Raw genomic sequence first — 14,079 nt, forward strand, 5'->3', positions numbered from 1 at the left:
GCCCCCTTTGCTGAAGCTATAGTTGGCGTTGAAGACATAGACAGGAAGCCAAATTATCTGCCGCACTCTGTATCTGCAAATGGGTGAGAAAAAAGTGAGCAAGACTGGCTGGCCTACAGTGGCAGTAAAAAGGCACTCTTTTACATTCCACATGTTCTTTTGTCTTTCGAGCTTGAAAACAGGTCACCCAGGTGGGTGTCTGGATGGTTTCCAGAGAACGAGAGGGGGTCTTGCACATCAGCATTGCCACTGGAAATGGAAAAACCTTCAGAGGAGGTATTTTCCTTGGCACACCGGAGCTACTGGGTAAATATGGCATCATATTAAATGAGCATCTACACAAAGCGAGAACAAAAATCCACCAGCAACTTTCTCACCATGTGCACCACATACCTTAAACACTGGGTTGGGGTCTGGAATCAAAGTGCTGGCGTGTATCGAGGACAGATCAATCATCCTCTAGTCCCTTGTTTCCATTAACGTATTTAGAAGTTTCAAACATAAAGGCGCTACAGGGAGAAATGGAAGCTACACGCTGTTCCCGGGACACTGTTGTGTCTGAGGCCACGGCTGTAGCCAGAGGTTCTAACGTAGATCCCAGTCTAGACCAAGTCCGAACAAGAAAAACGTTTTCCGATGAATCAGAAAACCAACCTGACAAGGAAAGCGGAGGTGTTTCCTTCAGGAATAGGATTTTCTTTGTGGCGATGGACAGAATTGAATTGAGCCAGGAAAGACTCAATGGACTCGCCCCCCCCCCCCCCCCCCCCCCCCCTCTCCACTGAGAGACAACTGATCCCAAGACTGGACATTATCAGAGACACTAGTCAGCAGCACATCACAAGTTAGGTAGGTAGTTAGGTAAAAAATAATGGTACTAAGGCTCTGAAACTTGCTTTCAAGCACAGTAACCACTGATGAAGCGCTCATTCAGACATGTGCAACGGCCAGCACTTACCTTTGATGGACACATCCAAGAAAATCATTGTAATCAAGGTTTTGCATATTGTGCCATTGGAGGAACTTGGGTGGGTGGGTGTAAATATCCACTGTGAGAAGATGCTACTAAAGCTAGAAAAAGAGGCCTCAAATTGCACCCCAGGTCACTGTCGCTGTCTTGAATTTCAACTGTGCATGAAGCTGTATGTTCCCGGCTGAGGAGTAAGATTCACTCACCTTCAACTTACATTCATGAAAAGGAGCAATAACATAAAATGTCCTCGCCAGTAGAAACCTTTTTACCTTATCTTTACTATCATTATTTTCATCACGTTTCTAAGCACTCACTGACGGCGCAAAGTAGAGTGTTGGCGGGGGGGGCTTTACCCTGAGATGATTCCATCCACTCTCTGTTGTACATGTGTGACGTTAGATATCTGATGGTGAGATCGGTACTCACGGTCATTGCACTGTGTGCCAGTGTAGGAGGTCATGGAGCAGTCGCAGGTGTAGTTCTCCCACTGTTGGATGCAAATGCCCATGTTGGCACAGGAGTCCTCCTGACAGGTGGTGCTGGGACCTGCGGAAATCCAGCCAACCCCACAACCACACCCAGACACCCATCCAAACACACACACACACACACACACATGAACACACAACTGGGTTCAATACTGCACAAACTCACTGGAGGCTTAACCATAATCAGAACATGACTAGACTGAGCTTAGAGTCTGCTTTAAAGGGACACTGGTTTGGTTTGGAACTCGGATAGCACTTTTCATAGTGCTTTACCCAGATTTGATGTTCTTCACTCCTATTTCGAACATGGAATGTCCTCTGGGGTTAGCGTGGATTGTCATTCACACGGATGAATGTGTTGAGTGCCACAGCTTGTTTGTTCCATCCTCCCCCAAAAAAAACACACATTCTCACCCACCAGTTTTATGAGATTATCGCCTGTTAAAACACTACACACTCACACAGCCTCCTTTTTTCTTCTCCTCCCGGTGTCCCCTGTGCCATTCATAATTAAAGTGGGTCTTCACACTGGAAAGAGCGTTGGAGTGAGAGAGCAGGTTTTTCCCAGTCTGCACTGTGCTGTTAGTAGAATCATTTGCATGTGGAATTCTTAATATAAATCTTTGAACGCTATCTCATCCTCTCTCTTAGCCCATTCATCCATGAAAGTGAGAAGCGTTTGTGAAAGTGAAATTATAAATACACTATGGTGTATTCCATATTAGTATACATGGTATGGTATGGTATTGTTTCCTCTAACCCCCGAAGCCATGACGTCAAATCTTTCAACTTTCCTCTTTTGACCTGAATATTGCCTCCGCAAAGTGTCATTTTTAAGCGTCTCTCAACATGTAGCTTGCTAGCTCTGAGTCTGATTGGACATGTCGTCTGCTCAGCAGGTATAAAAACGATACATAGAAAAAGAAAACAAGCCACAAACAAGTGGCAAGCAGCTATGTGTTGTGTTATATGATAGCATTGAAATAATTTTACCTAACCTCATACTAGAAAATATAAAAAACAGTGTGCCGCAATTATTGGAATATCCCCCGAGATTACATCTGGGACCTCCTTCAACATGAAGCAAAGGTGGGAAAATTATTGTTCTGCAAGGTACAAGAAAGTTGCATGGATTTTGTCAAGTCACGTCTAAGGTTCCTAAATTTGTGGCGCCAATGTGACTCAGCTTTACACCTCAACTATAAAACTCTTCTTTGTGAGCTTGACAGGGTCATATGAAAGAATTGAGACAGACGTTTTAGCCATATTTAGACTAAAATGTCACAGTATGGAGATACAGAAGAGGGTACATCTCAAGTCTCTTATTTGATATTTCCTCGCTCCTCTGTGGTCGTGTCTAGATGGTAAGACTAGATTTGTAAAACTCTTGCACGCCGTTTGGTTCGGTTTAGGCAAAATGGAACTCCAAGAAGTTTTGGAGAAACCTACTTGGGTAGGTTTAGGTTTAGGAGAAGATCATGGTTTGGGCGTTGACTTGGTTTCTGTGTTCGGACGAATCTTGCAAGGGTTTCACAAATCTAGGGTCACCATCTAGACACTAGACCCTCCTCGATCCTTTTTTTGAGGAGCCATGAGCGAGGATACACGAGAGCAGTCCTTCCCGGAAGACTTTCAACTTTCAACAGCGCCAATACGTAAAAATACTCTGCCCCCTACGTCTGGCACATTAGAACGAGATGACGGAGAAACACTACAAGGGTTAAGTGCCCGTTATTTTCTTCTTTGCGATGAAAATTGCTGTAATTCAGACGTACCTACACTGAGGACTCCAAAGAGCAATGATATTTAATGCAAGAAGATGGGTACCCTAAACATTGTCATGTTTCAATTAAGTTTATTTCATCCAAAATCAGTTTTGTTATGTCATAAATCTCCCTAACAGCACCCCCACTACCATGTGTGTAACATATTTAATCATGCTATTGTACAACATTATGTAACTTATCGGACCTCGTGTGTTAGGAACTCTTGCTATTACTCTTTACATTCAGTGGTTAAAGTGAACTGAGGCTGTCCGGGGCACATAGGCCTACACCAGGCCTGGAATTTCATCATTTTAGGGGCAAGGCCACTTGGCCTTTGGTGTTGTACATTTGTTGAGGACACAATGGCCAAATGCCACGGCAGCAAGGCCATCAAATAAAACAATTTGTAAAAGTTAAGTTTTCAGTCCTGGTGGACAGCTTAACAGCAAGCGCGGCTTAATAATGGAACGACACTGGTGTCTAAAAATCATACGGTAAAGAGGCAGAGGAGAAAACGGCAAAATCAGCTGAAGGGCAGTGCAGGCTGGGCATCAAGGCCATATATACTTTTTTGAGAGGCTTAAGGCCAAACTGAGGGGGCACGGCGGCCATGGCAGTCATGGGCCCCCTTGGAATTCCTGCCCTGGCCTAGGCTCTTTTATGTCATCAGGGAACGCTTAACTTCGCGCTTCTTCAACAATGCATATGTTTTTACACTTTTCTCTGGTCTTAAGAATTCAGACAATGACTAAAACAAATTTTCTTCGTAGCTGTAGAGAACATGGGCCTAAATTAGGTGATGTAAGAACTTGCGAGTGTTTCCTCAGAGCCTCCATCCCCTCACTGAGAATGTCAGGTGTTCTACTGTGCCGTGTCACCGGGGCACATTTGGGGTTCTATGCGCCGTTATGCGTGGCGCAGTGGCTGGGCATGGAACCCTTACTGTTTCATCTTGTCAAGTGCGTGCGTGTTTGTGCTTGTAGTACCGGACGGACCGAGTGAGGGCATATGCCCTTACTCTTAAAACACAATTCCTCATTTACTCTCTTTCCACATGGTTTCCTTGCGTCTCTCCATGCATCCCTGGAAAGAGGAACGTAGACACAAGGAAAAGATTCAAGTGGGGGAAACGTGGATGCACTTACGATGTACTCCGAGATGTAACCCAGTCCTGACCTCACACACTTGCGCACTATTATTGGCTGGGGGCTACACACCGCTGCCTAAAGGTGGACGCCCAGAAATGTCTAGATCAACCCATCTAACTCAAATCGGGTAAATGTGTTGAGTGGAGACTTACCTGGTAAACTGATGCAAGCTGCTCTGTTAAAGGAAGCTGCTCAGGACCAAGCCAACTGATGATGAGTTGGACAAGGGGGTGGAGTTTTGGGACTTACAATGCAGGAATACCCTGCTGCACTCCTTCCATTTCTGGTGACTGATCTGCTGATCTGGTTCAGTATTTAATATTGAGGTGTAACAACAATGAAAAGCTTATTCGTGTTATTTCTGCTGATACTGTTCTGTCAAACGCTTGCCAGCAGCGCAGTATCACCATCTAGTGACAGTACAGCTGCCCAGCTCGACTCGGTAATCATTTATGGACTTTGATAAGGGCTCACTGGCTGAAGACACACAAATCCATTTTATGTAATGGAAGCTTGCGATGAAATGCAGGCAGCACACAGCAACGCAGCCTGAATGACTAATTAACTGATCATGATACGTCAGCAAAAAGAAAAAAAAAGAAAAGAGAAGAAACCGTACAAGCACACATAAAAATGAGACATTAGAATGCCATGGACAAGACCAACAAACTGTGATTGATGAGATTTTATTTTGAAAAATGAATAAATCAGCCATTACTTTCTTGCAGTCAATACAGTACAGTGAATAACAATGTTATCAACCCCATTCAGATTGTCACAGCGAGGAGGACATACAGTACACATAATGTTATGTTCCGTTTTGATTAAAATTAAACATCAAATAACACATTGATTTGTCTAATATGGGGCTCTGTAAGTTAATGTAAAAAAACAAACAAAAAAAACATAATACACTCAATGTCCAACTGAATGATATGGCAGGCATAAGAAAAAAACAGCTGTACAGAAAATGATTTTCATGCAGATATGAACAGGTTGTGGAAGCTGGCCCAGAACCTTAAGAGGATGACAAAAACAGCCACGGAAGAGTGCTTGATTTTGCACAGGAAGATGGAAACATTTTGTCCACAGTGACATTCGCGTGCTTGTGCAAAATGTTTCAACAGCCTATTTTGATGTAGCTATATCCAATCGTGACTCGACACAAAACAAATTAAAAACCTTAGGCTTGTGTGTTGCTTTGTGAACAAACTGCGTGGACTGGAGTCCGGGCACGGCCTGGTACAGGTTCCCGATATGATGTCATGACCAGGTGTAAAACTGCACATCCAAGACTTATTTACATTGTATTTATTCTATGCACCCTCCCTGTAATTGACCATTTGCTAAACCCCTACCCAAAACAACGATTGTCCAATCATAGCTCAGAAACCGTAACTACTACTAGAGTAATTCCTAAGCGTCACTTGCAAGGCCAAAAGTTAAGGCTTTCGTTAAGGTGTTCCAGCCGCGTTTTTCAGTTGTCCATGACAGTGGACATCCACTGTCAGGCGTGCGTGCCTGACAGAAAAGTTAAACTTCTATTATATTCAATACAGCTGTCTACACAGACAGCACAACTTCACTCGCGCTACACATGAGTAAATGTGACCCAAAGTGTATTTCTACACTTTTAACTCTATTTTCTTTTTCCATTTTACATGTGTAACTGCAGTGGTTGCGATTCTGGGCTTTGAACGCTGCCAAGGACGCTGGGTGACCTACACTCAACACTGTCCACGAACGCATTCCTGTGTACACATTGCGTTGTCTAACTCCATCACTTTGTGGAGTTAAAAAGGCGATGTTTGAAAAAGTCTTCAGGATTGACACATCCACTGCATGGAAGACAGAGCAACACCGGCCCCAGACATAAGAGTTTAGGCTAAGGTTAGCAGCTCTGTCCTGCTTTGTATTGGGTTTGGGGAGGTTTACCTGAGACGACTTTGCCAAACTCTTAGGTTAGTCCTCATCCTCCTGAAAGCCTTTTATCATGTAAAAGTGAAACATATCGCCTGAAAATACACATAAAAGTAACTTATAATGTATTTCTACAGCTGAACATTCAAGGTTAAAAGGTTTCATTTGTCACATGTTTATGAATGGTGTTATTGTTACAAAAAAACTTCTTTATAATACTGCACTTCAGTACAGGACTAACAAGCTACCCTGTAATACAAGAGCAATTCTGTATTTCCATGGTATCATGGATCATCAACCGTTTTTTTTTTAAAGTGTTAAATGGTTTTTTTTGCATCATTACACGGCACTGAGTTACCATGACATTATGTACGTGGCCATCAAATGCATATTTCTAAGAGTTTCTAACCAACTCACAGAGTTAACGTTAGTTAGCTAGCTGGAGATAATACAATCTGCCAGTGACAGCTGTCATTTCAGTGAAGTCAACAGTGGCCAACTAAAAGTGAGAAGGTGCTTTTGTCTACTTCTGTCAAGGATCCACTGTTTCAAAAATTACTACAAACTTCCAGTGGTACATCTCCCACCGTTAACATTGTAAACTACATAGGTGCAGCGCTAAAATGGAAAGCTTTAAAAGAATAGCAACAGTAGCTAAGGGGGGCGGAGCTTAGTGAAGGGTCAATAAGATATGTAATAGATTTTTATTTAAGATAGCGCAACATTTGGAATGTTTCCTGGATGTGAATGTATCTGCGTACAATCAAATTCATACACGTGTCTCGGTACCCACACACCTGAACTAGCCACTCGTTAGGAGCTCTAGCACCTTCTTATATGATAATATTGCTCAAGACTCTTTAACATTCACAAAATAGAAACAAAAAAAAAACAAAAACAAAACTTTACAAAAGGTTAAGAGATAAAAATGGAGCACCTGGCAGTATTTTATGTCACTGCGCTGGAAAAAACTGCTCTGATGGTGATTGTTACGGCGCTGTCAGTGGGCGACCAATGTGACCGATAACGTGCTGGTGTAGGTGAGAAGTTGTTTGACGTCTGGCCTAACTCTAGCAATGTGTAAGTGAGGCGACAAGTACAGTTAACATAATGGAGGGACATCTATATGGATGCAGGGCTGTGGAGCTACTGTTTGCGTTAAGCAGAAAGAAAGGGCTGCTGGAGTTGGAGTTGAAGTTTGTGTTGTAGTAGTCTAAATCGGGCTTGGATTTGAGGGATGGTGTACCTTCGCATCCACGCTCAATCTGCCCGCTGCGAAACAAGGCGTCGTTGAGGAGATCTGGCAGGCGACCGTTGAGGTCCACAGATGCCAAACAGCCCTGGAAGCCTTCTCTGGAAGCCACCAGTTTAGGCAGGTTGCCATACATGCCTGGACCCAGTCCTGCTATGAACAGATCACCTGAGGTGTAGAAAACATAGGGATACTTCTATGTTATAATTTCTGTCTTAATGTGTCTTACAGATCTGAGCCATCTTCATTTGTCTGGGTAAAGTAAACTTTGAGGTATTTTTTTCACTTACACAGCGAAATGGACACATTTCAAAGTCATTGCCATGTCAAAAGTCATTGCTGGTTTTTTAGTAGTACAACAATTTACGCCAAAGTAGCTTCATGGAAACTGGATACACAAGGCGATACAAACGTGTAACAGGTGTCATGTCCTTGTCATACCTTTCAGATCCAGGTTCTTGGCCCCATTGATACTCTGGCTAGTGGCTATAGCGTCTACTTTCAGTGTGTGGGTGTTACTGTTGTCTCGGGTGATGGCCACATTGTGCCACTGGTTGTCATTCAGTGCCCGTTCACTTTTGCCCTTGATGAGGTTGGGCCCATTTCCAAGGTCAAAGACATAGTGGATGTATCTGCAAGAGAAAAGTTACGGAGAGTTACAGAACGCTTATTACATACAGCTCTCTGCCTTTAAAGCTATTCTTTGAAATGTTCAGGCTGGCGGCCCTGAACCAAAAGGAATGTGAATTTTGATGACTTTAACACACTTGCTGAAAGTGAAATACTGTAACAAGTTACTGCAGAGAAAATGATTATTTGTGCAACTCCAGTCAGTACCAATTTGCCATTTCCTGCAGGTGAAATTCTCAGAAGTGTAGAATTGCAGTGCGTGTGTTTATGGCATCTCGGATGGTTCTGGTAATCCATGGTATCTGGTTGTGGAATGGTGCATGGTCTGTTGTTTTACAAATTAAATCCACCACTGACTCAGTAAATCCATTGATGTCATCTGTGATGTTGACGGTGGGGTCCTGGAACATGCCCCAGGTTACTATTAGTCGACTAGGAAAACCATTGGTCAAGGGCAGCCCTGGAGTTTTTGGCGCAAAACGCCTTCATCCACCCCAAACTCCACCTGTTTTGGCTAGTTGGTAAAAGGGTCTGACCGACCTCCGCCCCTCAGGCTGGTCCTCAACTTAAGCTCAAGCAACATTGTTTCTTAGTATTTCTAGACGTCTTTCTTTAAGTTTCTTTTTGTTCGTCCCCGAAAGTCCACACACAATTTAGCCTTTTTCTAAACAAACCAGAGTGCCACTGTGTTAAACTGAAGAGGTACTTCTTTTTTACGTTTTATATTTTTGTACCACGAAGCCTTTGCCAACCCTAGCTGAAGAAGTTAGTGTAGCCAGATAAACTCTATTTGACTTTCAGCCACAACATCACAAGGACTCAACAGCAGCTGTACTGCCGACCCAACTCTGACTGCCACAGCAGAACTGTGCAAGCAACGCCTCAGACCTTTGCCATTGGCCCTGAAACGAGACCTCATCCGCTCTGTGACCCACTGCTTTCACATAGTAACCTGTAGCTGGCCTCCTACATGACGGAACCTTAAGTCGCAGGCGGACAGCACCTGCATCATCCACTGCACTGTGCCACCACTCTGCAACTTTGAAAGTCAGCTTTCTTTCATGTGATACGAGTGACCCCTTACAGAAAACCTGAACGAATTTTTAAGTAGTTTATGCCACTACATCTGCCATCCAACAACATTCAAAAGATCTCTCAATTCAAACTTAGTATATTCCCTTGATAATGATAATTAGGGATCAATGCCAATAGACTCCAGGTCTGACTAAGATTCATTCTGTAGACAATTAAATATATCTTATTGTAACCTACAAGAGGGTCAGAAACTGCCTGTAACAGTATCGCAGAACACTGTGTGTGCGCGTGTGCAAGACCACACATACATGACACTGTGATTACACTGTTAACATGGTGCTCAGAACATCTGAGAAACTCAAAATACATTAAAAATAATAATAACTTTTGGCCACTTGGGGGCAGCAGAACCAAGTTGTGAAAACAGTGGCATACCATCATCTTTTAAGTTTGTATGGCCAACATCCAGCAGTTACAGAGCCTTACCATTCATTTGGAGTCGTGTTTGTATCCACCTGATGAATGTAAGTCCCATATTCACTCTGGTTTTAACTCTGTTTTTTGGTTGCTAACTGTTGCACATGTGATTGTCTTTATATGGTTTTAAAGATGAATTAAAGAGGCCCCCAAGATGATTGTGTTTGGAGACTGTCAGTTGTCAGTCTGGGTTTGTTTGTATTTCTTGAAACCAAAGTGTGGACATAGGTCTGGCTATGCAAGACCAGTGTCCTTGTACTGTCGTCAAAATCGGAGATACGTGGAAGTCCGCACAGAGCCTACACATACACCCTCTGATGACGAAATGTACATCACGCGGACCTTAGCGGACTCTCGCGCACCTTAGCGGACTCTCGCGCACTTGTGGACGGGGAAAGTATAAATTAGGCTATAGTCTTAAGGCTTTTCTGCCAGAAAGGCTTTAGGAAGCCAGGCGACGTAGCATAAAGAGCAACAAAGTCCACAATGGGAAGAGGCTATGGCGGATGAATGGATCAAACACAGGACATTCACCAAGGAGACCAAGGTTTGATTGCCGATATATTATCACAGATGTGTGTATGTGTGTGTGTGTGTGTGCCTCATGTATTCTGCCACATTTCTTTGACTGACTTGTTCATGATTCAATTGTATTGTGACAGTCCATATAGCCATTTCCACCCTATCCTCATGAGCGGCGTTCTTTGCCAAGTAATCTGCTCTCTTGTTGGTGTCTATTAACTGGATAGGTGGTGTGCCGTTTGGGTGGGGTTTTGAATGAAATGGCTCTCCATAGTGCTGAACACGTAGTGTACAGTGGATTTTTAGAGCTTTTGCACTGAAAACAGCAGTCTGTCAGCGCAGGCATGATGTCATAAGATCTATGAAGGTCTGAAAAGCTGAGGGGAGCTGCAGACTGTGATAATTTTCTGCAGGTTCATCACCACGAGCGACCCCTTTCACATTGTCATTTGATATATTGCTATGATGAAAATATTGATTATAGCCGCTTTAATTTGGTAAACAAATAATGTTACTACTAAACCTTCAAGGTTTCAATGTGCAAGCATCCTTTCAAAATAAAACTTACCCTTTAACCAGTTCCACAGCAATAAAATCATTGCCATCCCCGGAGTTGTAGAGTATGAAGCCGTCTGGGGAGGTGGTCTTGAACTGGAAGAAGAGGTGCATGGATGTGTAGGCCTGTAGGGTGGCCAGGCTCAGATAGCTGCTCTTCGATTTGAAGGTGACAGGGTCGGCGATAATGGAGCGAATCCCAAAGCGGGCATTGAGCTCGCAATAATCAATGTCGCCGTTCTTGCACAGGTCGATGTAGAGCATGCCGTTAAATCTGAGGAAAGGAAGGAACAGGCATTTGAAGTCATTGTCCTAAAAATATTATATATAAATATGATATGAGGTCCAGCTAGTTTTTCAAAGTCTTTAAAGTAAAGACTCCAAAGTTTGGATATGTGAGAAATCTCCAGTCAATGCATTCCTTCCTTCCTAAGAAAATAAAGCTGAAGTTATTGACTTTTTTTGAGGGCAGAAGAACTCCACAACAAGCTAGCAAACACACTTTCCGACATATTACGTCTCACGTGGTTATAAGGCATATTTAAACATTTGAGTTTACACATTTAACAGACACAGAGCAACATGAGCACTAATTTTGGCTCGTGTTTGTGTCCACCAGACAAATTTACTGTAAGTCCAAGATTAACTTTACACTCCTGTTTGGTCTCCACCAGCTCCTCTTTAGCTTTTCAATGTTCCACGTTCTTCACCAGCTACTCATATTTGTCATCTATACACGGGGAGAGTGCTCTGAGACTGAACCAAACCGTAAATGTTCTGTAAAACCAAAATAATAAACCTAAAAGGGGCGTTAGAGCTCTCTAGAGCTACAAAATTTGGGTGATAATTCTCTGTGGATTTCTTACCTTGTCATTTCATTCATAGCTAATATGCAAAAAAAAACAAAACAGAAGTGAAACTTTAAACATATATATCAACTTTAAAAGTAAAGCGTTCTGAGTACCTAAGGCTCTGCAGATGACCAATGAAGCTGGACGGGATGCTGGAAACGAATCGACGCTCTGTCATGATGCCCGTTTCGATGTTGTGGAACTCCAGACGAGTGTGGTCACCCACCATTTGGCCTGAAGACGGGGAGGGTGGAGGGGATGGGTTGAAAAGAAAGACAAAAAACAAAAAGAAAAGAGAACACTGTCTGACACTAACACAAAAGGGCTGATTTAAGGAGAAGATTACATCAACAGTATTAGATGGATACAAACTGTCACTAATGATTACATGGCTACATGCTTTCTTTGCAGCAGAATTACATACTATCAGTCTCTATGGTCACACACCAAAGCATGGTGTAATACCACTGACAAGGCAACTCTAAGAACATTTCTTCAAGCATGAACCGAGTTGAGGTGCAGGTAAGTACCTTCTGCTACATCATCGTCAACCGTCAGCTTGTAGGTTTTGCCGCGACGCACCACACGCACTGTGTGCCATTCATTATCATTGAGCTTTTGCCCGGCATACAGGGTCTCCGGTCCCTTGCCTGAGAACAATGGTCAATCACAAAGTTAAAGACATCCTGAGGCCAAACCCAAACCTTTGTTTTCCCGCCAGTCAGCCTGGAATCATCGGCATAGATTTTACAAGCAGATTAGTAGCTTGAAAATGGCTTAAATTTTGAAGTTTTCAATCTAGCTCTTATACCTTTGGGAAACAAAGGTTTGGATTAGTCAGTGAAATACACAGAAAAAATACAAAATACTTCACATCTGTAATTCTTATAGAGTACACCTGACCACTATGCTGCAGAACAGAGTTATGGCTCTAAAATAGGACAACTACAGTAGGACAAATTGCTTTTACTCATCATAGGCTTATAGAAATATTTTAACCTTGCTCCCTCCCTGCTTTTGTTTCTTTCATTACTTTTTCTGACCATGAAATGCGAGCCAAAAACGTGGCCAGTAAGCTGAGCCGCATCAGACGCAAGTGCAATGTAAAATGTCATTAGCTTTTTTGAACCAATCCCTAATTGTTTAGATCCATGACCTTGGTTTGCCAACAGGAAATACATGTAGGCCCTAGTGCATACGATGCAATGCATGCAGAATCACACACATTTATGTGGCTAAATATCCAATGGGATGCTTAAAGAATCCTTAGGTAAGATACAAACTAGCCCTCGAAACTAAACAACGAAATGTGTTGTTTTTAACCCATAGTGATTTGACAAAAACCACCCAAGAACTCAAGGTCCACTTACTACCTTTTTTCAAGAAAGAAACACATTCTTTCTTCTCTCACACTTTTACCTATATGACTGTTTTCTGACGTCTATTGGCAGGGGTACATCGTTTGTCAAGTGCCTTCACAAATGACCATTGCACAAAAAAATCAAAAGATCAAAATCATATGACTGTTTCCTCATCTAGCAAAATCTAGTTGGAGTTAGGCACAAAAATGACTTATTTCTGATTAGGTAACAGTCTTGGTGAAAATAATCCAGTGTTGACTGTTGGTATGAGACGAGAACCACAGAACTCTGGTGTTGAAGTCGCACAGTTACTGTAAAATTCAGTGTCGTGACAGCGTCGACATATTGGAAGTATCAGCTGTCAGTGTGTTCGGTCATCTTGGTGTTTGACCAGTGGGGTCGTTGGCCGATCTTACAGGGCTTCAGCCCCAAACATTCTGAGCCTAATTCTGGTCTTCGAAAATTGCCATTTTAGTGTAGCAGAGTGGACCTTTCCTTCGAGCTTCAGAGGGAGAGGGAGCGATAAAGCCCACAAATGATAAGGGGCATACAGACAGAGAGGAAAGTTACTTTTATGACAGCAAGCGGACTGGTTGCTGCTGCCGCCTCCAGTGTTTCAGGGCTTTTCTCGGCACATTTCAGCGCCGAGATTGGGCCATAAACACTGAGTTTTGCCTCTTTCACTTTCCTCGTATCTATTACATACCCTACTGAAAATGAAGCTGAGTCTGTAATGGGTTAGAATGGCCTAATGTGTGAGTCTTACTGATATGTCTTTCACTTGTCACTGAATGTAATCCAGGTTTTGAAGAAGCATCAATACTGATGTTCCATTTGTTGCCCACAACTGTGCGGGATTCTTTCCTTTGACGTTATAATATACCTGCAGGCATCACACAGCAGGAACGACATGCATCTGTGCGTATTTATGCACAGATGGCACAACATTGTGAACTTCGTTGATGATTCAAATATTCAAATCTCCTGACTTTCCGCCAGGATCAGTCAGAATCTAATGGTTATTTATGTTGAGTGTTTTTCCTACACAGATAGGTAAGATATTACATACAACATTCCAAGTTTATCTAGTCAGATCCCTTG

At 42.8% G+C, this 14,079-nt stretch overlaps 1 protein-coding gene across 1 annotated transcript in view; it reads right to left on the reverse strand.

Annotated features, from left to right (window-relative positions):
* The window catches only part of nrxn3a (neurexin 3a), a 121,080-nt gene that overhangs the window by 25,327 nt on the left and 81,674 nt on the right, over positions 1–14,079 (reverse strand). Inside the window, 8 exon segments of the mRNA XM_070920600.1 lie at positions 1,400–1,519; positions 2,530–2,532; positions 2,886–2,909; positions 7,542–7,715; positions 7,989–8,179; positions 10,780–11,040; positions 11,731–11,851; positions 12,148–12,267. Of these exon segments, the coding sequence (XP_070776701.1) occupies positions 1,400–1,519; positions 2,530–2,532; positions 2,886–2,909; positions 7,542–7,715; positions 7,989–8,179; positions 10,780–11,040; positions 11,731–11,851; positions 12,148–12,267 (1,014 nt within the window).

Source organism: Enoplosus armatus, chromosome 15 (assembly GCF_043641665.1).
Source record: "Enoplosus armatus isolate fEnoArm2 chromosome 15, fEnoArm2.hap1, whole genome shotgun sequence".
NCBI lineage: Eukaryota > Metazoa > Chordata > Actinopteri > Centrarchiformes > Enoplosidae > Enoplosus > Enoplosus armatus.